Source organism: Empidonax traillii, unplaced genomic scaffold (genome assembly GCF_003031625.1).
Source record: "Empidonax traillii isolate 1590-97213 ecotype Southwest subspecies unplaced genomic scaffold, ASM303162v1 scaffold326:size758569, whole genome shotgun sequence".
Lineage (NCBI taxonomy): Eukaryota > Metazoa > Chordata > Aves > Passeriformes > Tyrannidae > Empidonax > Empidonax traillii.
Genome location: NW_020955519.1, coordinates 700,479 through 726,509, shown reverse-complemented (window position 1 = coordinate 726,509; position 26,031 = coordinate 700,479). Strand labels below are relative to the sequence as shown.

The 26,031-nt window shown below is 38.9% G+C and overlaps 1 protein-coding gene across 2 annotated transcripts in view; it reads left to right on the top strand.

Annotated features, from left to right (window-relative positions):
- Positions 1–26,031, top strand: part of LOC114061330 (ribosomal protein S6 kinase alpha-2) — a 79,478-nt gene that overhangs the window by 31,016 nt on the left and 22,431 nt on the right. For both annotated transcript variants that reach the window (XM_027891699.1, XM_027891700.1), the window contains exons 9-12: positions 1,817–1,881; positions 10,364–10,466; positions 15,097–15,227; positions 16,819–16,944. In XM_027891699.1, coding sequence (XP_027747500.1) covers positions 1,817–1,881; positions 10,364–10,466; positions 15,097–15,227; positions 16,819–16,944 — 425 coding nt within the window. The remainder of the gene's footprint in view (positions 1–1,816; positions 1,882–10,363; positions 10,467–15,096; positions 15,228–16,818; positions 16,945–26,031) is intronic.

The following is a 26,031-nucleotide window of genomic DNA, read 5'->3' as shown; positions in this document are numbered from 1 at the left end:
ATTGCATCATCTTTTCCAAGTAATTCCACATCACACAGCTGTCTGTTTCCTGACAAAATATCTCCAGGTTCTTCTGGAGGAGTCTTCTGAACCTGATTCCTGCTAGCATTGTTTAATATCCTATTGTAAACATTCTTGGTCACCTGTTTTCAGGTGACCTATTCAAACATTCCATACCATTCCTTGTTGACCTTTGATTTTTCCTCCTTTTCATAAGTATATCCTCTTACAGGTGAGTGTGTCAACATTCATGGTACGGTTGTAGGCGTACAACAGATATACACAGTGACAATGCAGTGATGTTCTCCCTTTTGCCCTCTCTTCTCTTTCTAAGATTTGATTTCACGCTGTATTTGCGTAAAACTGTCTGTCTGTCATAACCCACAGACCTCAGTGGGGCTGATCACCTCTGAGCACACAATTTTGTATGGCGGGCTAGGATTGTTTATCCTCTCATGCATCGCTTAAGTTTGTCTATACTGAAAGATTACCAGGGTGGGGAAGTAATCAGAAGATCATCTCTCTTGCATCATTATCCAGCAGGCCTGACAGACAATCCTGCATGTTATGTTTGCTTTTTGTATTCATTCATCAGTGACTGTCAAGCAGGCTGTAGGAAGCCATTCCAGATCATTGCATTTTGGCAAACATCGATAATGTCTTGTACACAAGGAAAGCAGACATCACATTTACAAAAGCTTCAGTTGAAAAGACCTTTGTAAAAGTGCTTGTAATGTTGATCTTCCGAAAGTACAAATACCGCAGATAAAAAGCTGAATCCTCTGAGGTGTTGAGTGCCCCTTGGTAGGTACTTATGAATCCCAGGTCCTTTTGGGAATCAAGGATGCTCAGAATGCTTGTAAAGAAGTATGCTGGGTACATTTCAGGGACTGATTCCAAAACTGCAGTGCAAAGCCTTTGCTTCCAGGTGTTAATTCTCCTTGAAATGAAATGAAGGGTGCTATTAATAAAGTCAAATCAACCCCATAAATGACATTCTAAATCATCTCTGACAGTTGTTTAATTATTACTGAGCACCTGTTGGCTGTTCTGATGGCACTGAAGCAAATAAATTGAGGTAAAGGAATAAAAAAGGCAATCTTCAGTGAAGACATAAGGCAAAGTAATGAAAAATTAGGTTTCTTACCCAATCTCAGAGGACTTTCCCTCAAATTCCTATAGTAATGTAACAGAAATTTAATACTGGAGGAAACGTAACACTGAGAGTGATGATTTTGGTACTCAGAGGAATTTGAAGACAATATTTGAAAAGGGGAAATCTAAAACCCTAGGTTATATCAAATCATTTGGAGCCTCTTGGTATTTTGAATCTGCACTTCTTTGTCGTGCAGCTTTCTTTGCCTGTGAAGAACAGGTAGCTAGTCAAGATTTGAAAGTCAGTGCACATAGTAGAGCCACTGGTGGTGGTAGGGAGCAGCTGTAGCCTTTCCAGACTATGAGGATGTCTTGGGGCCTCCTCTCCTGACCTCTCTGGTGCATGTGTTTTGCTGTGCCTAAAATCATTCAATCTTGCACGTGCAGCTATTCAGCCTTGGCAGCGTCCTCAATTAGAGAAAAGTAAAAACCCTAAACCATCAGATTCTCATTAATGAAGTGCCCTTGTCTGTATTTTTGGTAGTTTATACTGTTATGGAAGTTGTATTGTGCAGGGTTCCTTGACTAGAAGATGCGTTTATATGGTAACTTCTGACTTTGTCAGAAGAAAGGGGGGGATGGGGAGGAAGACTGAAAAAGAGATGTCATGCAACACTCCTCTAAGCATTACTTCATTTTCATTCTTTCATTCTCTTGCCAGGTGCTGGATTTGATGGAGTGGAAGAAATTAAACGTCATCCTTTCTTTGTTACTATAGATTGGAACGTAAGTGGAGCAGAGTTGATTTTTTTTTATTATTTTTTTCTCTTAGCTAAATTTTATGAAGACAAACTTCCATACTTAGGAAAAAAGGCATTCTCTAACACAGAGAACCCAGGAGCCTTTTCAGTGGATTCCTGTGTCTCTCTTGCATACATATTTGGCAGTGGTGGGTTTATAGTTGAACTCACTGGTCTTAAAGGTCTTTTCCAATGTAAATGATTTTATGATTCTATATATATGCTTGTTCATATACCCACAAATGAAAGGAAGAGAAAGCTGCTTTCAGCGTTGCCATTTTTTTTTTTAACTTCTTGTCTCTGTTTTGTCTGATAGTCTGTCTAATCATTATACTACCTGAGGCTACTTGCAGCATTCTGCAGAATAATTTTCACCTTCAGCTCTAATAAATATGAGACTTCAGTTGTGGGAGCTCGACTGGAGTGAAAATGAGTAGCTTTAGGTGAAATAATTCCTGTAGTATTCAGTTGTAAAAGCAAAAAGAGCCAAAGGACTGGGCTTGAAAGAGATACTTCATAAGGAATCAATCTGATGCTCTAGGTTCGTCCATCGTTTTGCTTTTATGTTCTGTACTGAACTACTTGTTCCTCCTCACTCAGTTGAGCAGGCTGGACTAAAAGTGAGTTTTATTCTTTCCAATATCAGAGACCTTCAGGTATTCTTTTCTCTCTTAGAATTATTCAGAGCAGCCCCAGGTCTGCTTCTACATCTCTGCCAACAGTAGCTCCAAGGAGCTCCAAGACCTCCAGGCTCACTCTTTTCCTAAATTCAACATGGTTCTACTGGGACTGTCTGGGCATCCACAGAGCTGGTACACCAGGCTGTACAACAGGTTGTGCTGCTTTATGCTGGAAGAATCATAAATCTTCCAACAGGATAGCTTTGTTAACCCATTCTTGTCATTTTTGCCTAAGTGACCATAGGACAGTATCTACCCCTTCCACTAGATTGCAATGGGGTCTTTAGAAAAGCACAAAATAGATGGATTTTCAAAAGCATGATTTTACACCTCTGAGCATACAAGTCAACCAGCCAGAACTGGCAGCGTCAGCTCCTCTTACAAGTGTTTGATGTTTTATTGAGGTGAGCTATTATTTTAACATCAGCACTCAAAATTGGAACAGCAGACATTTGATCAAATAAAACATGGTTCAAATAAGACATGTCAGAGGTGATTAACAGAATGGTAAACAAGGATTTCTTTTATTGCTGTCAGCTACAGCTCATAAAGCTGGTGGTAGAGATTAGCTACGTATTTGATTTAGACATGTGTGAGGTTAAACCTCACATTTTCAGCATCTTATTTGTTCAAATCAATTTATTTTTAGACAAACCTGGAAGCAAACATTTTTCATTTGTGATCTGAACAACTATCAGTGCACCAGAGCTCCCGTTTGCCACATTCCTCTAGCATTTTCTAGTTTAATTTTACCCAACCTGTGTTATGATTGTTATGTCTCTTTAATATTTAATGTGTGCACTCAAAAATGCTAGTGTAACAGGTCACATTGATGCAGTTCTTTAGATAAATTCTGGTGAAACCACATGAATGTGTTTCACAGAGCCATTCCCAAACTGCTGCCCAAGACTTCGCATTAAAGCTAATTCCTCTGTGAAAGAACATTTTGTGGTGCCCAAGTAGCCTTTGAAAGGACCACAAAATCATTTATTTTGGAAAAACTTATAAGAAAAACCCAGTTTGAGTAGCATTTTGAAGAGTTGGCATGACTCATAAGCATGTTAAAATATGATCAATGAAAAATGGAGTTTGAGACTTTATGGTCCAGCTGACTTTTAGTCCCTGGACATACATTTTGGACTGTAGATTCTTTCCTTTTCTGCTTCTTACTAATTATGAAATTCTGTATGATGACTTTACATTAATGGAAACAGTAAGTGAAAATAAAAAGTAGGGAATTCGGAAGACTTGGGTTGTTTATTATTATTATCATCATCATCATCATCATCATCATCATCTGTAATCCTCTTATATTTCCACAGTCCTCAGCTTTGCAATCAAAATACAGGTCAGATGAATATGTCGTGATGTAATAAGAAGCACTGGAGCAATGAGAGGGTTTTTCTTCTGTGTTTGTTAGTGGAACAGCTCACTAACCCATCACAGATAAATGAGGCTCTGCGTCTTGGAAAGGTTTTCAGAAAAGTCAGTTTTGTCCCATGAGACTCCTCAAGACCACCTTCTGTCATGATAATTGGTGATTGTTTCAAGCTCAGTTCTTTAGGGAACAATTTCCTTCCAATTCCTGAGGAAACTCAACAGTCCTCCATCATTTGAAACAGCTCTTATGGACAGGGAAATATCTGCCACGAAGAAGACAGGTATGCTTGAACATGCCTTGGGGCTAGAGAGGAACATGGATTTAATTGCCCTTTGATGTCTTATCTAGTCCTCTACCTCTGCTGTAAAATGTAGCTGTGAAGATCCATTTTAATCCAACGCAGTTAGTGCTTATTGCACTTTCTTTGAGACAGATCATTATTACACAGATCAGCTGTCATCTTTGTAATATATTTCCTCATTTTATTCTAATTTTCCAATCACTCATGGAGATCTTGGGAGGCTTATCTCATTACAGCAGCTACAGTATTGTATGTATTTCAGAGCAATGTGAGCCAGCCTGGCCCTGAGCTGAAGCCAGGACTTTGACTTGCAGTGATCATCCAACCAGCTGTTAACATGTTCCCCATGAACAGAAAGGGAACAGGGTCAGAGAAGAGAGAACAGAAATGGATCAGACACAGATATTTATGGCTGATCTCTATATGGTTGCAGGAAAAGAGTCCCTGATGCCCTCATTTTGTTCTCCGCTAATGTATACAGAATGTCTCACATCAATTTGCAGGCAGTCAGCAAGCAATGCTGTTGAGGCAGGACAGAAATGTTCATTTACTTTATGCCTTGGTAATATAAAGACCTCAGAGAGCTAGAAGCAAGCTCTTTTAGAGAACTTCTGTACTACCTTGGCAGCTATGATACGACTACTGTGACTGACAGCACAGAAAATTTCAGCTTTTGATCCGCCATCAAAAGCTCCCTTATCATGAAGGGTCAGAACGGGTTAGTGTCTGCTGGAAATGCAGTGTGAATCAGGTCTTTTCTCTAAGCATGATTTTTCCTGCAAGAGTGATGTGATAATCAGGAACAAACCACCAAGTTGTATCATTTAATTTTAAAAAGAGATTCAAAGCAGAAATGAGTTAGCTTATTCCTTCTAAGTTGTGTGTGAAGTCTAGATATTGCAGTGATGAAGTCATTAGAATCACAGATGGAAACGTATGACTCGGACCATCATTTCAGAGTATTTTCAGAGCTGTTCTCTTGGGTTTTAAATGTGTTTACCTGTTGGGGCAGTTATTTCCCGTCTCTCACTGTCTTTAAACAGACACAACCACATACAGTGTCTGGTTTGCTTGAAGGCAATGGAAACAACACAGTGTAAAAATGGCCCCTGTTACAACACTGCAGATGCTGACTACCAAGCACATCCGTGCTGATAGCAAGTGACCACTCTGTGCAGAGACAGTAAATACCATCCTGGAAAACATGAGTGTGGCCAGAGAACAACCCTCCTCCTCCTGGCCTTTTGCAGATGCCATTCCCATGTTCCAGAGTGCCATTCTTCTGCAAAATCTCTAGTCACCCTAGGTTTAACTTCTGGTTAACTTCTGTACTAAATGAACTGTGGACAATCTGACACAGAGTTTTCATGCCCAGACTTAAATTTTGACATGAGCTAATCTCTGTAAGAATCTCATTTTTACAGCTGTTGTGACCCCATAACAAAGCTCTAAATTCCCACTTTAGAGGGTGAAAAATAGATTAGGATTTCTGCAGCTATCAGTCTTACTGCTCTAAGGCGTTTAGTAGGCACTGTGATGCAAATTCAGTAAATCTGTTTTTAAATTAATGGACTGTCTTTTGTGATCAAGGCTGGGCCTCTCAGGAAGGAGGCTAGATGCAAAGCTCCTTGACAGTTTTACCTGCTTACTAAGCTTGTAACCCCTTTCTTCCTAAGACAAGCAGACCCAAACCAAGTTGACTTCAGATGGTTTCAGTCACTGGCTCTGAGAAAGCACAGTCTGGTTCCTGGGTTTTTTAATTACTGTTTCTTCTTTCCAGACCATGCATGATGCATTTCTGGTTTGTCATTGAAAATGAGGAATGAAATCCCTTTTTGGAGACTGCAGTTGTAGGAGTGGGCTATAAACAGTAGTTTTTGTTTGGACAACAGGCTAAATTGGAACCAGAGTAAATGACATGCTAGAAAATAAACTGTCAAATACAGCTGAGGAAAGGAATGGGAGGAAAGCGGAATCAAGTTCTTTTTCCTTCAATACTAATCAGAGATCAAACTAAACTGGAAGTATGAATTAATTGCGGGTTTTACCAACAGCAAAAATTAACCTCAAGGTTTAAATTCTGCTATCTTTTCTATTGTTTGCAGGCAATATCATTGAACTGTTAATCTAGGAGAAAACAAACATTTTAGAATGTAGTTCATCCTTTTGTCTGCTTATTGGATTTTCCATGACAGGTATATGTATCAAGGGAGTTTATTCTCACTCTACATGTGCACCACTGTGGAGGGTATCATCTTTCTATTTCTAGAAGATACCTAAGGAATAATTCTTGATCAAAGAAACTCAGTTGAGGAAATCACTAAATAGTTTTTAATTAAATTAAAACATTTTTCTTCTTCTTGATATTTGCCAGGCACATTTACAGAACATTTACATCTCTGGGGTTTTTTAGGAGTGCACTTTTTAAAAAGATGATGAAAAATTAACTGCTTATCATTAAGAAGAGAAAGACACGAAATGTTGCAGCGTTTTGTTACTGTAGTCCTTGGAGTATTGAGTTCCAGCTGAGGAGGTGTTCAGATGAAGCTCATATTAGAGACCCAGCAACGTATTTTAAGAAAAGGTCACTGGGACTTGGAGGAAAATCAGTTATTTCAAATAAAAATGTTTCTATCTGAAATCAGAAAGGCAGTTGATAGAAGCTCATAGTTTCTCAAACTTGTGTAGAACTGTTTTCCAGTTAATTCATAGGTGCTTCTTAATCTGAAGGTACTGATTATCAAAGTCTCAGAAGGATGTGAGGGGTTGATAAGTAGACAGAAGCATGGATGTGTATCCAGGTGAGAATATCTAAATCAGTACTTTCACACCTTAGAGTTCATCTTCCTCATTTTGTGAATTATGCACTCCCTCAGCACAGCCTCTGGATCTGACAGCTCTGTATGATACACGGTGATTCCTGATATCTGTCAGTCACATTTTTCTGTGCTAAGTCAATGCTGTGGCCAGTTTAAAAAAATGGAGATAGGATGTGGGAGATTATTCTTTACTGGGAAGCACTTACATATCCAAAGTCTCTTTTGAACGCCTAATAAGATCCAAAACAATAATGTGGATATCAAAACTGGGATTTAAACTGAGAAAACTAGGATTTGGTTCACATTTAAATGGATGATGGAACTCACAGTGACTTTTGCATACAGAACCAGTATTACCATGACTTGAAAAGTACATAATTGTTTAAACTTTACCAGAAGTTATGAGACAGCCTGATAGAAATGGTCAAAGACAAGATTTGAAATTTAACTTGCTATGTCATTTGCCACCCTGGTTGGTTTCTGTTGGAAGATGTCAAGGTCAAGACACATCAGCCCTGAATAGTTTTGGGACAATGATAAGGGATAATAGGTTAATATGTTTCCTAAAATCAGAAATATTCTTGAAAAATCCAGAAGGATCTCAAATCCTCCAAGTGATTTTTTCTCTGTGTATAGAAAACAATGGCTGTGATTCCTACTGTTTTCTTAGATCAGCTTGTGTCACGTTTTTGCTCTCTACAGGATGCAGGTTTTTGAAGGAAGAGGCATTCTGCCTGCAGCAGGCCCTCATGTTTAACTGTGTTGGGCTGCCTGTGGTTTAGTGATTTCGCTTTGGTTGTTGCCATTCACTCAGAGAACTGAAGTTAGTTTGGGATGGAAAAGGCCATAGATGACACTTCTCTGCTTTTCCTTGATGATTCAATTTAGTTACCTGATTCAAGAGCTTGGGGAAAAAAGTTTTAGGCAGTTTACCTTTTACTGTTCTGTTGTCTAGTCAGAAACACCAGAAATAATTTCTATCACAAGTAGAAAAGGAAAAGGGAGTCATCTGGGTTGTGCTCAGAAGTGCCTTTCACTTGCATAAGCAACTTCATTTTCATCCCTTCCAGAAAGCAACATCATGATTACACATTTTTAGATGGTAGGTGACTCATGATGAATCTTAAATCCCTCCCTTGTAGTGGAGGATGTGGGTTAGGGATTCAAAACACAAATGTAGCTCCAACAGCACTTAAGAAACTACAGACGGGTGAAGGAATTAAGAGGCCAGAGAGAATACAGTTACGATAATAAAAAGAGAGTGCAGTTCCTGAATGATGCACAGCTCTAAAACATTTTCCAGGTTTTGGACCTCACAGGATAAGCGGTACAGTTAATTCAGGGCAGAAGCACGTGCATGTGACCATATTGCTTTCTGCAGTAGAAGCACTGCAGTTGTGAATTAAGACAAATAAAGGGAAGCTGGAAGCAAATAGCTTTCTCAAGGTGAAATCCTAGCAATAGAAATGCGTTCAGTAGGTGCTGAGTGAGTTCCCTTTAAAGTTCTGTGCAGACAAAAAAAGATGTATCTCAATTGCTATGTTGATACTTTCCAGCTGATGAGGGACACTTCCTGCCTAATATTGAAATTGGCTTTTAATTATTTGGCTTTGCATTGTGGCTCACAGCAGTTTTTCATCTCTTATTCTCTTAGAAGATACAGAGCAGTTTTATGCAAGCAGAAACTTTTATGGTGAAATGGCCATTAATTATTATATTCAGGCTCACCATTTCACTTTTCCAAGGAATTCAACCATAAACATATCCTTTCTATTAAGGCTAATACTATGCTACAGAATTTCCTGCTTCAAGAACCTTTATTTATCAATGCAAAAGCAGGTTCAAATTATGGTGATGTGTGTATATCTTAGGTTTAACCACATGCTTTATATTACAGAAGTTAATTCACCACAAAACCCAGAGTTAAAAAGAATCATCCTGCATGCAAAGAGCTGGACAAGCATTTATTAATCTCCATTAAATATTTTGAAAAATTAGCTCATTAGGAAGTTGTTTTGAGAGCTAACCTAAAAATACATATTACAAACAATCATAAAGTGAACTCTCCCATTCTTATCATGCTTGAAAGTTCGGATGAAATGTTATATTTATGCTCAGACATGTTCACTGTGGGGAACTGTCTGTGGCAACTAATTCAGCCCTTTGAAACCTGAGAACAAAAGCATTTCTAGAAAGGCAATGCAGTTTAGGGACTAAAACATGGGGCGGGGAGTCAAACTGAAGCTCTGTTACCCATGCTGCCATTAACATAATATTCAGTTTTGGCCATTTCAAGCAGAGATGATGCAAAAGGCTCTTTCCATTAACTTCTAGAGGCTTTGGATCGGATCGAGACATGCTGCACCTGAGTTTGTTCATCATCTAAAATGTGTGTATGTGTTGTGTGTTTGAATGCTTGCAAAGGAGCACAGTGTAGCAATTTCTTAAAGATCATTAAGGGTGAATTAAGAGACCACGAAGTCCCTCATAATAAAGGCAGTGTATTAGGATGAATTTATAATGCCTATTACTTAGGTGATCCCCTACAAGACCCTTACTCACCAGTAGAATCTCACACACCTAGCAGTGCTTACCTTCCTCTCTTGATTATGTTTTTCCTTGGTTTTACTCCTCAGCTCAAGCCACATTTAGACCTTCAATGTGATTTCCCACCCATCCACTGGGCTTTCTTTGTAGCATATTTTGATGGGAATTTCATCTAATCCTCAGCTATCAGCCCCCTTCTATTTTACCAGATATACCAAAAGAACAAGTCTCTTGTTTAGGTTGTAAGGACCAGGCAGTCAAGCCTGTTGCTCAGCTCAGTCTGGCAGCATGTCAAACATGTTGCTAATTCTTGACAAATAGTAAATGCTAAAACAGTCTCAGCTTCCTAGTGGTTCTTTGTGCTGATAGCCATTGCTGTGCCGCTAAAGTCACCCTGTTTCCTGATGTTATACTATTGCACATTCCAGTCCTGTTCTTAGACCGGTGAATTTCCAGAGGCCACAACTGGAACACTGTACCAGTCTATGGGATAAATTTTCACCAGAAACATTTGTGTCTGTATTCCAGATTGCAGTAGCTAAAAAGTCCAGGGACCACCCAGGGCACAGATTCTAAGCCAGCCTGGAGCCAGAGCCATGGATATGTCCTCCTTTTCTGTCAGTCCTGCAGGGATACCACAGAGTTGGGAGAGGGCACCCTAAAGAAAGTGGGGGAGTCTATCTCCAGATACTGAAGGTGAACACATTCATGTTGATTGTGGTCTGTTCTTCTCCTTGTAGAAACTGTACAGAAAAGAAATCAAGCCGCCTTTCAAGCCCGCAGTGGGACGGCCAGAAGACACCTTTCATTTTGATCCAGAGTTCACATCTCGAACTCCCACAGGTTAGTAAGGTGGTGCATGGTAATATAGCTTTTCAGTTAGTAATTTCATTCTTCCTTCCACTTCCTATTTCAACACGATCTTAAAGTCAAATCACCTGTGGAATTACAGGGTTTTGCAACATCCAGCAAGATGCAAAGATTGATTTGTCTCAAGGAAGCACAGATTTCACACTTTTAGAAGGAAAAGTAGCTGTTGATTTGCTATTTTGTTCCTCACTATTGGTTACACTAGCTGAATTTAACTATTTTAAATTACTTAGTATGTGGTTAACAGAAATGAAGAATCATCAAGTTCTCAGATCAGCAGAGTTATGGTTATGCTAACAGGAAATTTGGCCCACAATATTTAGAAAGTGCTTGCAGTGAGAATGTTGTTCGTGTAACTTCTATTTCCTAACAGGAATATCACACTTTGTGCACTGTATATGAAGGTGATTGTTGCACAAAACTCCATTTTTCGGTGGAAAGCAAGAATACTAGTGATGTCAGAGTGGTAATTCCACTTGTATTTGCTCTTGCTAGATTCAGATAGGTTACATTACATTTCTGCTTGTGATATTCCTGTAAAGAAGTATTTATTTATACATTCTAAGATGTAAGAATCTAATTAGCTGTTGTTTGTAAAACACTTTGAAGATGGTAAGAACTGTAAATATCACATGGTCTTGTTGTAATAACCAAGTATAAGGTCTTGAGCTCCAACCCGCAAATTGCCCCAGAACTGTTGCAGTAGGAGTGAAAGACCATTACAAAAACACCCACATAATAGCACATGAAGCACAGCTGAGATATCCTGTCATTTTTGTTCAAACTGATCATGACCTGCACCATTTTTTTTCTTAAAACTAGCCCAAATGACTGTTCTAGGCCTGACCCAAACTTCTTTTCATGGGGTTTGAAATAACGGTATCTACTCTAAATCTTTTATCAACTGATTCCTAGTTTTTGCTTTTTTGGGAGGCAAGGACATGATGACTTATGCAAACACTAAAAATATTACACTCTGGTTTATATGTATCCAGCTGGAACATCCACCTGTCTCCGGTATGTTTGGTCATGTTCTAATATTCCTATCCCACTGCGTGGAAGCAAATGATCTTTGGATACCAGGCAATTCCCTCCTCTGATTTTAGCTTTCATTTAGATTTCGGAGGAACTAATTTCTCTGAAATATTGGAGTCTGCAAATCAGTCTGATCTTGAGAGAAGTGCAGTCTCTGGTGCTGCCCTGGGAAGTCTCACTGACTTGCAAAGAAGCATTAAGAATTTGGATTGCTTTGGAAGTTCACACTTCATTGGTTGTGCTGATGCCTGGGGCAATATTTTACACTCTGCGTGTTACTACTCTTGCTTAATTCAGTTTGATATGTTGTACAAGATCCTGACGTGGAAGTTTTGTCTTAAGGCTGTGGCTGGGGTGGGCAGATGGCCTCACTCAATTCTGCTTTGGGCTGCTATGGAAAGTGGCCTGAGAATCAAACCATGTCATTTCAAAATAGGTGTAATTCAAAGTGTGAATGCCTTTACACTTCTAGAATGATGGAAAATCCCTTGCAGACTGGCAGGATATTTTGCAGATCCTGACTGTTGACTGTTTGGGTGAGCATCACAAAAGTGTGTAATACTGGCCCGTATTGCCAGTAGAATAGAACAAAAACCATTTTCATTTCGTGTTTTTTCTGTCCTGACATAGACCCCAAATAATGTAACCCAGTTACTAAGAACATACCCAGACAGAAAGCACTGTAATAATTCCTCCACCATGATCATGCAGTTGTGTTTTAATGAAGCTGTCAGAAAGATACTACCAAGGAGGATATACAGATACATATTGCAGTCTGTCCTAAAGAATGAGTTCTCCTGCCTAAAAGCAAGTTTATGTCAAAGTTTTGGATCCAGTAACTTGCCAGTCCAGTGATTTTCTGTACCTCGGAGAGTTTCTTTACCCTTGAGGTTGAAACAGCTTTCTTTGCATTCCTAACCTCAGATCAAAGTGTGCCAAAGATGTGGTTTCTGATACTGACAGTTCATCTCTATGGGTATAGTTTTGCATCACTTTTTCTCAGAGATTTTTCCAAGTTGAAGTTGCTTTTTCCGGCCACTAACTTCCTGAATTCATCACTGTGGATCCACATCTCGTTTGTGGTGACTCAGCTCCTCGCAGGGAGCTGGAGACTGAAGCAATCTAGGTTAGAAATGATGATTTGAACAAGGATCAAACCAAGATCATTTTTGTGATCCAACTTAGATTTCAGTCCACAAATGTTTGTACTGTTGTAATTGATGGGCCAGCATGCTGTAACCAGCAGGGATATTTTAGACTGGCTTTACTGCTGAGAAAAAAAATAAGTAAAATTGCACCTGAAGTATCTAAATATCCCCCTCTGTAAATAAGATAATAATGTTTGCTAACCCCAGTGAAGCATAATGAAGGAAATTGCTTAAGATTTAAGAAGCCTTTGAAAACCCTTACACTTAGATGCTCTAGTGGAACAAAGCATGATGATTTTTCACAGGGAGAAAGATAACCATTATACAGGTTTGGTGTTTGCAAGGGGGTCTAACTCAGACATGTGAAATGATTCTGTATTTATAGAGGCTAGGAAAATTATTTAGGTTTCTCAGTTATCAGTTAATTAACATGATTTAAACATAATTTTGCACTTAACAAAAATGTTTTAGCATTTAATTCATATGATGGGCATATCAGTTTTGGGTGATGAATATCTAATAGTGAACACCAAATAATCAGTAGTTCTACTACTGCTGCTCAAGCGGTTGGCAGCAAATTATGAAGGAACAGTTATTTTTAAAAAGATATGACCTACCTCTTTAGTTTTCGAGCTGGATCACAGCTTTCCTGAAGTCCAGGAGTGTTTAGATTTTAATTATTGTCATTCTCTTTTTTAAAACAAATATTCATTCCTCTTAATTAATCCCCCTTGGAAAAATCACTGTTATATATATATGTCACTGTAGGAAGTATCCAGTGACGCAAGAGGTCTGGTATGATTCAGCCATGTGTTTGCAAGGAGAGTGCCCATCAAACTGAGATAAACAAGTAGCCCAAAAGACAATCTTCTCCATCTGAACTCTGACTTGCTGTGATTATTTCTGACTCCTGTCAAAGCTGGGGTGGTTTTGTGGTGAGAAATATAATTAGCTGGAGTCTCAGTTTTGTTTATTTCCAAGCAGATATTTTGTTTTTACCAAATTCTGGCTTCAGATCCTCCGTTCATTTGACCAGTAGATTTATACAGGGAGTTTGCACAGTAAGAAATACACATTCTCACATATTTTCAAGGCTTCAGGCAATACTCAGTCTTTCGTGCTGTTGCCCTATGCACTAATGGGTGGTACTGATGGTGTAGGCAGATGAGTCGGATATAAGGTCCAGTGGGGATGTATTTTCTTTGGATAACTGAGTATTTACACACTTAGTACAAGGACACAGCTTTCTAAAGGAGGTTTAGCTCTGTAACTTTGTCATGGTCCATCACATGTTTCACTGGAGGAAGTGAAGGGAAGGGGACATAAAAAACCAACCCCCAGAAAAAAACAAATTAAAAGGTCAGCAAATTTTAGTATTTGTAGGTTTTATAATACCCAGCCAGGTAGCAAGGAATGGTTTCCAAAGTGACTCTTCTTGCTTATGAAAATACTGGGATAAAACATACACTGGGGAGAGAGATCTCTTTAAAGATTTTCAGAATTTTAAGTGAAGCACAGCTCTTCTCTTCTTGCTTTGTCATGCTTTTTCCTTCACCGAGGAGTGGTGCAGGTACTAGGAAAACTGCTTTCTAGTTATTTCATTCCAAAGATAGAATAATTCAGGTTTTTCTGAACTCCAGCCATTCCTCCCTTGGTTTTGCCATGTCAGGGGAAGGAATAGGGAGAAAATCTCCATGAAGCTTAGTTAAAACAATCCTAGTTGTTTTGTTCACCTGAGGACAAGTCAAACAGTGTCTTCCCTGGAGTAGGTCCCAGGTCCTAAAGCTATTCCCTATAAGAGGATACCTATAAGGCCACAAACCACCACTACTGGAGTATTGTGCTCTAACACTTCCTCATGTCTTCTCTACATTCTCCTAACTCACACAACATACCACTAGCTTTTGTAATGTCTGTAGTCAAGTTGTGCTGCAGAGGACAGATATAGCAGCCTGCAGCTTTCCTGCACTGCCTGGAGAACCTTTTCTAAGTCAAAGGATGCCCTGGCTTGAGTCTTCTGTCTCTCTCCTAGCCTCACTGCCCTGTAAGTTCTCTGTGTGTGTGGACTCTCAGCAGTACTTTGCCTAAGAATGAACATGCACTTTGAAAAAAACCTCTGTATCCAAGAGGAAAGATCCATATCCAGAGGAAAGGAATGAAGAAGGCATACCAAATTGGTCTAGTAACCACAGTGGTAGTGGATCAAGGGTTGGACTTGATGATCTCAGAGGTTCTTTCCAACCTGGCTGACTCTATGATTCTATGAAAGCCTTGATATGGGGGTGAATTATATTCACATGTATCTGCCACTTTGTCAGGATCTGCTACTGACTGGCAGGGGAGACTTTCTGGTGGGTGCAGTGCTCTTCCTGCTGTTCTTCCATGCAGCTCATGAGGCCATTTTCTTCCTTCTCCTACAGATTCCCCAGGTGTTCCTCCAAGTGCCAATGCTCATCATCTTTTCAGAGGGTTCAGCTTTGTTGCCTCCAGCTTGGTGCAGGAGCCTGCACAGCAAGATGTGCACAAAATGACTGTTCACCCAATTGTGCAGGTACTGATGCTGACAGTACACTTCATATCTGATGGGCAGATACATATGTGTATAGTGTATTTGAACTGACTCAACATTACCACTGGTATTTCACAGCTGCCTGCTGTAGGTAGGAGGTGTTTACATGCAGTGTACAGGGGGGGTGGAAAATGAGAATTTTTCCCCAACATCATTTATTCATAAGTTCACGTTCCCTACAACCTTTGCAAAGGAAATAAGAACTGCACTTTATCACACTTTAAATGAAAAGTACTTCTGAATAGCTAAAATATTATTCCAGTTGTACATGCAGGGCAAGTAAAGAAGTGGGTTTTTTTCACTGAATTCACGTCATTCTCAACAGTTTTGTCTTGGATTAGATGATACAGTCTGTGTCGGCAAAGGGGTTTAAAGACACAAAGCCCAAGCTCATGGGTGTAAGAGGCTACCATACTCCTGTTGCTATTGCAAAAGCCTGGGTGTACTTACCTAAAGCAGGGTGGCTTGACTTGCAGGGGGAAAGACTTGCCAGACACTTGGTCCTTTGCTGCCATTCCCATACAACATACAACATACAACAGTTGTTGTAATTTAAATGAGAAATAAATTGCTACAAAAGGCTCAGTGCATCAGATGATAAGTAAATAAGGAAAAATAACTGGGCTGCTTAAAGATGCAGTGAATTTTCTCACTAGGAAAAAGTTCATCTCCTACCCACAACCAAAGGTGTATGTGTCTCAAGGAGAGAGCCCCTGTCTGTAGTTTTCATCCCTATTTTAATAATTTACAGTGGACTATGTTATATTATTAAAGATGCTATTATGCAAAAGTACGTGAAATGTTAAGCAAGCAATTACATACCAGAAGTGTTAAGCATATCCTGTGATTTGCTTTGGAAAAATGTATTGAATGTTAACATACGCATGTCCTATAACGTAGCAGGTTCTGTGTGGACTTTGCTAGCAAGGTTACTTATTTAGACAGAGTATTATAGAGGATTTTTAGAGCTGCTGGTTGTTTCTTTAGTCCTGGGATGGAATTTGCAGCAAAGCCTTAGATTCGGGTTTCACCGTTTAACCAGTCCACCTGCCCAGACATTTTCCAAAGGGCATATGGATTAATAGCTTAAAATAGTAACCTCTCACACAAAATCCATAATTAAACATAAACAAGACCTCCTGTGGTCTGGAGGCGCCTCACATATGTGGGATATCTCTTTTGAAGACTGTGAAACCATTAGTATCTTAAAAGTTTTCTGCCCTCAATAGTTAGAAATAAGTTTATATTGTCAAGATATGCGGGTTTTTCAGGAGATTTGGGCCCACAGTTTCCTATGAATTTCTAATAGATATTGGTTTTCTGCAATCCACCACAGTTTTTCCATTACTCCTACATGGACAGCTCCATCTTGTAGACTACAAAAAGGTAAAAAGGGATAAGATGTACTTATTTGCTTAAATAAAGAGCTTCAGAATTTTTTAACTGGACTTAGAAAAACTGCTAAGGACAAGAAAGATCTGTGAGGGAGATGAGATCAAGCACCTCCTTTAAGAGAAGGCTAATCCTTGCTTTTACTTTCTGATTACCTTGTTTCTTTTGTCTTTCCCTGTAGCAGTTACATGGGAACAACATTCACTTTACAGATGGATATGAGATCAAGGAAGACATAGGAATTGGCTCCTATTCAGTGTGCAAGAGATGTGTCCATAAAGCTACAGAAACAGAGTTTGCAGTGAAGGTAAGAAAGCCTCTGGTAGATGCCAGAAATGTGGCTGAGACTGCTCTGCCAGCCTGGGCAGCAGTGTAGTCAGTGGATTTTTTTGTTGGCTGATTTCTTGTTGGCAGGTGTTGCTTCATTTTTTTTCTCTTCTGTAAGATGATAGGTTTAATGATAAACTTACATTATTTCTCACACTTCAATCTCATCAAGTAAAATTCCTGGGTGGAAAAAACCTTTGCGGTCTTGCATGGTTAATCACTGTTAATCACTTCAACCATGGTCCTCACAAACTGGATAAAATTTTTAACAGCTCCTACATTGAATCGTTGTAAATAGAATAACATATAAAAATTATTGCAAATTTCAAATATCATGTATCCTACTTTCTCAAATTGTTTAGATCTGGCATATTTTATTGTAATTAGACAGATTTGTCAGTGAAAACCTGATCACCTAAAACCCTCATATTTCTTTCTAAAAACCTTATATTTCTTTTTGTCTGCTTGACATTCAAAACCAATATGCTACTCAAAGGAGCAAAACTCAATCTTCTGCAGAGATTTAAAATATTAATTTAGTTGGATGTTAAAGACAAGTTAGAGTTCTAAACATGCAATTTTCTTTAAGAAAATGTGTAGCAATTAAAGTATTCATATTAGAAAAGTATTTCATGTTTTTGTTCTTGTACAAAAAACCCACAAGTTTAGATTAAATGAGGAATTATTGTAATGATTTTAAAAAGACAGGAACAGTTAAGTCAGATTTTTTTCATTCTGTGGCATCTCTTGGGAACAGGTTGCAGTACACAGAAATGTCTTTACTAAACTTGCAGTAAATAAGAGGATCTGACTAATTGCCACTCTACTTTTCTCATTTTAAAATTTTAGAGAAGATACGTAAACTTTACTAATAAATGAGATTGTTTCTGCTATTAAATAAAATGATTAAAGCTTAGGGAAGTGATCCAAACTGCAATTCATGAGATAAATGAAATCCAAGTAGAAAATAGAATAATATTAAACATTTTACTCAGTCTTATTTTCCATTACTAGACTGATGACAATGCAGTAGCCATGAAAATCCATGAAACTTCTGGTATTTCCCCACGATGGTCACAAAAATCTGGAAACCACTAGTAATTGACAATCTGTTGATGTCATTGTTCAAATAATGGTTGATCTTTCTAGGCTACACCATAATTAGGAGCATGGACCTGTCAGCAGGTCTGTGGGCTTGCATGTGATTGTGCAAATATTTTCATTTCTAATTAATGGAAAAATTAGAGTTTTCTAAGGTCCAGGTTATTTGTCAACAGATGGCATTATGTTATAGTAGGTATAGTAGTATTAATTCTGTATAATTAAATTACATCTGTGATGAACAAAATGTATGCCAAATTAAAATAATAACTTTACTATTTTACTTATATCAAGTATTGCTGATAGTTTTATCAGTGTAAATACAGCCAGGGAGAAACCAAAACTGAAGAACCTCCACCCTTAAAGATGCCTGTGCCTTAATCCAAACTGCCTGAACACCAGTGGGTGTTTGGAGAACCTCAGGGGATCCAGAGCAAACTCAACACATGGAAACACTCAAAACTGTAGCAAAATTCAACTCTGTGATTGCTAGATTTATGCTCTTTCCCATTTTTAGTAATATTTCCTCGTTTTATTCCTTTCTTCCTCCACTCATGTTGATTCTCTTCTTGTCATGTCAGCATGTCTTGATTTTGACTGCCAATGTAAGCAGCATGTGCAGCATCTCAGTTTCTGACACTGTGTGAGCCAAACGTGTAGCAGATTTGGGGTTGGAGACATTTGGTGGGTTTCTGTTTGTACTGTCTTTCAAGCACATTTAGTGCTGTCTCTTTGATTATTACTCCTACCAATATATTAATTTTACTTTTCTTTCAATATAATTTTAATTTCATAATAAGATTATATAATTTTGTTAGTAGCTCACTTTCAAAAAAATTGCACAATGCCACCCATTTCCAAGTGATTAGATAGGACAGGAGTTGCAACTGATATTATCATAATTACATATCAGTCCCTTTTGACATGCATTCTTTAACTCTCTCTATAATAATCACTGTAATTAGGCTCTTTTGATTTCTGTCAGTAAGTATAATTTTCTCAGTACTCTCTAGTACATAGCATTCACATGAAAAAGTATCTGCAGTGATTGTGTGATAGGCAGCAGCCCCACTTGCCTCGCACCACCTCATTAAAAGCTCCCTCTTTCAGATGAACTGGCAACACATCAGCTAACATCATCCTGTCTCCTCAGGGGAAGCTGGTGATAGGAAAAAAAAGGAATTATGTGGTGGCATCACTGCAGGAAGACACACATCATGTCACTGTGTAAATAAATAATCCTTCCATGGAGACTGCCACTCATCTTATTTACTGTTGCTGTGTTGTGCCATATCGAGGCAGCAGAGTACCTAGCCAGAGTAACTTGAGTCAGAGCTACACTCAGAAAATCCACTCAGGAAAACAAAACTTTTCCTAGCCCAGAAGCAGAATATATTTATTAAATTGCAAAACATTTCAGCCCTTTTCCTTTTGCTTGCCAGCTTCTACTAATTAGGGGATATCTTGTAGAGATACTTAGATGTCTAGCAGTGCAAAGAAGTTCTTTGCTGGTGTCGGAAAAGCACTTGAACAGATCTGGAATTTCACTCGTTTCAGAGTTCACTTTGATTAGGCACATCACTCACTCAGGTGCTTTTGGAATTTCCCGTAGACACCTCTCTGCACCTACAGGCAGCTGTACTCCCTACGTAAATCCAGTTGTTGAGCCTGCAGAAGAGAATTTTCTTGCAACCTATTCCCTCTTCTTCCATGCCATCTGTAAAAAATGAAATGCTAATAATAAACTCTAAACCTATTTTAGACATGCCTTCGGGTTCCTAACTGCAGTGTTTCAAAATGCAGAGTTACATATCCATTTCTGAGAGCATTTCAACACCATGCAACAGAAAATTGTGAAGACAGCCAAATTTCCTGCAAACTGAGTCTACCCTGAAACTAGTAGCCACCTACCTGGTCAGTGCAGGTAGATGCTGGTTTAGCAAGTCTGTGTATCATATTCTACTGCCTGTAGATACTGTGAGGAGCTTTTAAAATTCTGCTCTAAGGCTTTCTTTCCATCTCATTCCCAAGTGAAGAAAATATAAAGTTATGAAATACAAGTAAGTATATTGTTCATTCTTCTGAATCACAGAATCACAGTATATTCTGAGTTGGATGCTGGTAGAAAGAAGAGAGATGGGGGAAAAAGACTGTTTGTTCTTTGATGGACCTCTAATGTGTTTCAGATTCTTCTGCTTTAATATTGATCATCCTGACTAAAAAAGGCCTAATGATTTTTAATAGGAAAGGGAATAGTAATAGTTTCAAGCTTCACATGGGTATAAATGTAACAGTGAAGTCAGAAGCAAAGGAAAATCAGATCAGACTACTTCAGCCACATCAGTATCTAGAGAAAATAAGTCAATTAAGTAAAAGAAGGATGCTAAAGGAGATGAGAGGGGTTTCTGTGGGTGGAAGAAAGTTTGCAATGGAAGCCTAAACAGATTAAGAGCTCTTGTTTGGAGTTCAGAGTTCTAGGTGAATCAGATTTTTCAAAACCTGCCAGAGATTTGATACAATTAGCATATTCCAAATGTTTTTTTTAACTTAAAACCATTGCACAGCTTTCAAGCTTGGAGCACTAGTGAAGCTTTCAAGCTGGATTTTTAGATGTGCTTCTTACTGATGCCAGATTAAGTAAATTTGAAAAGGACTTGATTGCATCTTCCTTTTTCTAAGGATTTATCTTTTTAGATTGACTCCTTAACCCCCAGGAGAGATTACTGATGGATAACAGCCAAGTAGAAACTGCTCGGCTATGGCCTGTTCTGCCCCCAAAACAGTGACTGCCCCAGCCCATACGCTGCAGAGGTGGGTGGTTTAAGTGCCAGACTTAACACCTTGATGTCAACCATCTTCTTCTCCAGGTCACAAGAATATCTAACTGATTAAATCTTGTGGATTTTTAGTCCCTCCATGCTGTTAGAGCCAGGGTGAACAAACAGGTAAAAGCACACATTTTTCCCTCCTTTGAAGAAGAAAAGCATACCGTAGATGTAGTCCCCATCGACAAGTCCAATCTTGCAGATGCCAATATTACAGTGGAATTTGAATCTCAAAGCAAAAGTGAATTTTTCCTATCTCTGTAATGTACTAACCAACTGTTAGGCTCTACATGTTCCAGAGTCGTGAGCAAAGCCAAAGTTTGCAGTCTATGTCTGCCACAGGGGTACAAGTTAGTTTATTCTAGAGACCTAGTAAATTCATACATAATTCTGGTAAATATCAAACACTGAAAGCACGTTTATCTAGCATGTTTTGGTATAGGCAGACTGGAGAGAAGGTGCATTTTAATTAGCTACAAAAATTCAATATCAGTGGAGAAGTGATGTCAAAATGCTACCAATAAATAGAAATCAGTACCTCATGAGAGCTGGTTTTAGTAGGCCTGTGCAATCAAACTTGTTGTATACCTCTATTTGTTTGCTAATAACAGTGAGTGACATAGTCAGCAAAACCCATCTAAATTCCAGAGTTGTTTCATAATTTCTTTGAACTTCATTTTTCTCTTCCATTGGTGCTCACAGTTTTGGTTTGGTTGTTTGTAGGTGGTTAGTGTAAGTAGATAAAATTGAAGCTATTCTGAAGACAGGAAGTTACACAGTAGTATTTAGTGGCTCTACAACATTTTCACCTTATCAAATTATCTATGAAGAGCATATCTTTTGCCTCTGGAAATCATATCAATGATTCTGAAAGATACTTTCCAATATTTTATTGAGAAAATATCTCTGACTGCAGTGTCTCCAAGAGTTTTGATTCCTATTTGCTTTCATTTCCTGAGTGACTTGTAATGAAGCTGTTCAGTGTACTCAATAATTCATAGGATGGAAATACAAATGTTTGAATACCAGCATCAGACAAGCATTTCATAAATACTTTGCTAGTGTAGTTAAAGTTTCATTAATAAAATTAAAAAGCAAACACATAGATTTCTATCTTACTAACATTCTTGCATAGAAGTGAGTTTTTTCCTGTAGTACCTGGGTAGGAATACTAAACCCTGTGGGACTATGTGTACTTTTGGTATCCATGGTTTAAAACAGAATATAAACAAATTAGAGAAAATATATAGCAGAAAATGTGCAAGAATTACAAGGCAAGTTCTACCTAGAGAGCTACAAATATGCATGACATAAGACAGACAAGAGTCTGGTGGGACGCAATCAAAATCTATATATATCTCTAAGGTGGTATAAATGATAGATGACAACCATTTGGCTGCTAAAGACGTCAAGACAAGACAGAATGTCTTGAAGCTAAAAAAGGGAGTTTCAGAAAAGAAAAAAAAATCTGATTGTGAGAGCAGTTGGTAAAACAGACTCTTCAAGGACATGACCGAGATGTCCTCCCCCTCACACACAAAGAAGTTGGGTTTGTCATATTAGTGGAAATGTAGCCTTACAAATGCAGGGTCAGAGGTACAAGACCCCTTCTTACCTTGATAAACTACTGAGAACACTTAGCATATTCTCCCCTGAAATATGGTTTATAAAGCTGGGCATTACAGGAAACACTGTGGACCAGACACTTCAGTAAAAAATGTTTTTGACTGTCTGAAGCATACTCAACCTTCTTGGCAGTGTGGCACCAGATTCTATAGGGTATAGGGTGCCATGTAGGAAATACAGGCTTTTGAGCAAATTTAGGCACAAAGCTGTGACATTCTTTAAACATCTATAGGGTGTGCTGTCTTCTGGAGTGCTCTGCAAAGAAACCAGCATCAGTAGCCCTAGTAAGGGCTAGTTACCATACTGAGTGATTACAAACAGCATGGAGGGTGACCTCTAGATACGATGGAAGCAGAGAATGATTTACAGTAAAATGGATGAAGTAGCAAAGAAGTGGTGGATAAAGTTGTCTATAAGGATCTTATGTCTGATCTGTGGGAGTATTTTTGAAGGCTTTCTTGGTTTTCCCATTTCAAACAACTTTATCATAAGGCTTGACTTCCACACTGGACCAGGGCCACTCTGTACAATTTCACTCACCACAGTAGGAGGTAACATAGCATACTTTATATAGTGTCTTCATTTTTTAAGATTTAGGTTTACCGAAATATCTGCAAAACTTAATGAGAGCCACTTTTCTACTGTTTTCGAGTGCGTTCAGATAGGAGTTGCACGTGATGATCCTGATGAGTCCCTTCCAACTCAGCATATTCAGTGATTTCTGCAGATAGCTCTCCCCGCAGAAATAAGTCAGTTCTTCAAGAAGGCACTGCTCAAATACGCAGAGCCCAACAGCTTCAGAAAGGATAGGCCATTACAGAGTGCTGGGCTCTGCTTGAAAGACTCAGGAGAAGACAGGGCAGAGAGGCAGGGGTGGCCTGAGCTATTCTCCAAGTAAGCCAGCTTGTTTCTAGCAGCAAAAATCATTGCTGGCTTTTGGGGTAAATGGGATCAAAGCACTGATAAAGTCTTAACTAAAAATTCAGAAAGGGCAGATGGAAATACAGAAGTGTGTGCAGGCCACTTCTTAGTCTCAGCTTCAAAGCAAATCTTAGATGTGCCGTGGTTGTACATCCCCTCTATAAGGTGTAAGGATTCCTGCAGTCTCCTCCTCATTTGGTCACAAAGCTCACAGTGTCTCTCTCCGTGGCATGGCTGAACCTCTGAAGAATGTGAAAATGTGGTATTCTTTCTGCTAAGTAGATCTTTTCTGAGACCTAGGATCAGGCAGCAGTTTCTCTACAGCTTAATAATATCATGTTTCTCTTAGCTAGCTTGCTTGCCAAATACCTAAAGTATTTTGGACAGAATTTGGTCCTTCATGGCTCTGTTTCTCTTTTGGGGCCATTCAAACTATGTTTCTTGTATTTGTCTTCCATATTGATGCAATAATTTTCCCCTTTTATAAGTTTTGAATATGATACACTAGTTTCCAAAGCTTTTTGTAAAAGAAGAGGAGAGTAGCACTGCAGTTATTTCATGGGCTGAAAAGTCATCAGTCTGATCCAAGGACGTGTGCTGTGCAGAGCAGACTAAAACACAGTGTGGATCCCTTCCCACCAAGCTATTCTGCCTCCAAAACTGCAGACTTCTCCCGAAAATGAGCTTTTCTGTTTCACAGGTGCTACTGGAATAAATTTGTTATTGCTTCTGCACTGCTTAGAAAATGTGTACTACCTTATAAATGTTAATTACAAGACCTACAGTTCCAGCTGACAACTTAGGAGTGCTAAGTCAGCAAACAGTGGCAGCGAGTGGGCATGCTCTGTGTGCAGAAATGTTTAGTGTCTCACCTGCATGGCTTGATCTGATGGGTAGTCCTTATTTCAGAAAATTATTGCTAATTAGGCTTGTTTCTTTTAATATTCAGTTTACTATTTTTTTGAAAGATTTAAGCACGGATAGAGGGAATGAATTTCTGGAGCTAATCAAAACTAATAGCAGAGCAAATAGTCCCTCAGAAACTATTAGGCTTGGAAAAGTTCTCCTTGGAGACATCTTAAATGTAAAATTATACCATGTCCTTTTAAATAATATTAGCCTTTCTGCAGTGATTTTCATCCACATTCAGCTCCAGTAATTTGACATCCAAAAAGGAACCAAATTAAAACAGATGCTTGGCATGACTGTGGCTTATTTTTAGAAGGAAATATTACTGAAATGGAAACCTGTACATTTTCCAGCAGCACAGAACTGCAGAACTCTGTTTCTGTGACACTTGCATTGAAATTAATATTGTAGATGAAGCTGTCAGGTTAAAAGCTCTGCATGCTGTCACACCTCCTTTCTTCAGAAGAGATGCAAATCCCACCTACAGTCAGTTCCACTAGTGGTGCCCTGAATTTTCAAATACATCATAGTGTACACATAATGTGAAAATGGATACAAAATTAATTCTCCCTTCGCTCATCCCTCTCTTCCCAGAAAAGAAAAGGATTTTTACAGGGAGTATCACATCACAGTATGTAATGAATCCATTCTGAAAGGTGATTAACCCATGCTTGCACTTGAAACAGACTATAGTAAAACATTAGAAGTATGTAATAGAAAATAAAGCAGCTTCAAAAAGCATAAGAAACTCTCTTCCTTCTCCATGTTTTTTTTCACAAAGCCATTAAAAATTCCCTCGTGCTGGTCAAAAGGAGCTTTTCATCATCCTGCTTCCTAAACACACTGGCAGCCTCAGCTGTGGCCGTTCAAGGCATTGCAAGGACCAGGTGTCTGCCCTGACCTTTTGTTGCTGTAGATGTAGCAGCAGATTAGGACTATACCAGTAGCTCAGCTGCCCCAGTTCACACCTCTGTATCTCAGTTTCAGCTTCCAGGAAAGGTCACTTGGGGCAGATGAAGAAAAGGCAAACGCTGATCCCATTTGGGCTGGGGGCAAAAAGACCTATGCCTTATGCCTCTGCAGCATAATCCACTGAAACTTCTCAGTCAGAGCCCCACAACCCACCCCACACCTGTGCTGCACGGTGTACATTTAATGCTTCCCAATATTTGTGGATTTTGTTGTGGAATAAATCTACTAAAATAAAATGGAGAATGTTTACTCCAGTCCATGGTAGTGGCAAACACCATGGTGTTAAGGGTTAAACCACCATGCCAGTACTAGGTACATTCACCTTCCCCAAGAAGGGAGATACCTACCATCATTCATTTCAACTGATGTGATTTAGACAGAGCTTTTGAGTCCTGTTTCATTGAACAGAAAAAAAATCAAATCAGAGCTAAGCAAATGTTTTAATACAGTCTTGTTTGTTCATTAAAGATGCATAAAGTCCTTTCTCCCCAGCACAGAAAGACCCAACAACAGACAGCAGTTTCCTCACTGCTAGCTGCAGCTTAGCCTGACAAGTACCCCATCCTTCTTCCTCAGGCCCATATCACTGCTCTTCCCATCAGCGCATCTCATATTTCTTTTCTGTCTCCTTTTTCACTCTCTTGCTTTTCTCTCACCTTTTCTTTTAGGCTGTTCATTTTCCAGACAGCAAAGGCAGTTAAACTCTCTCCTCC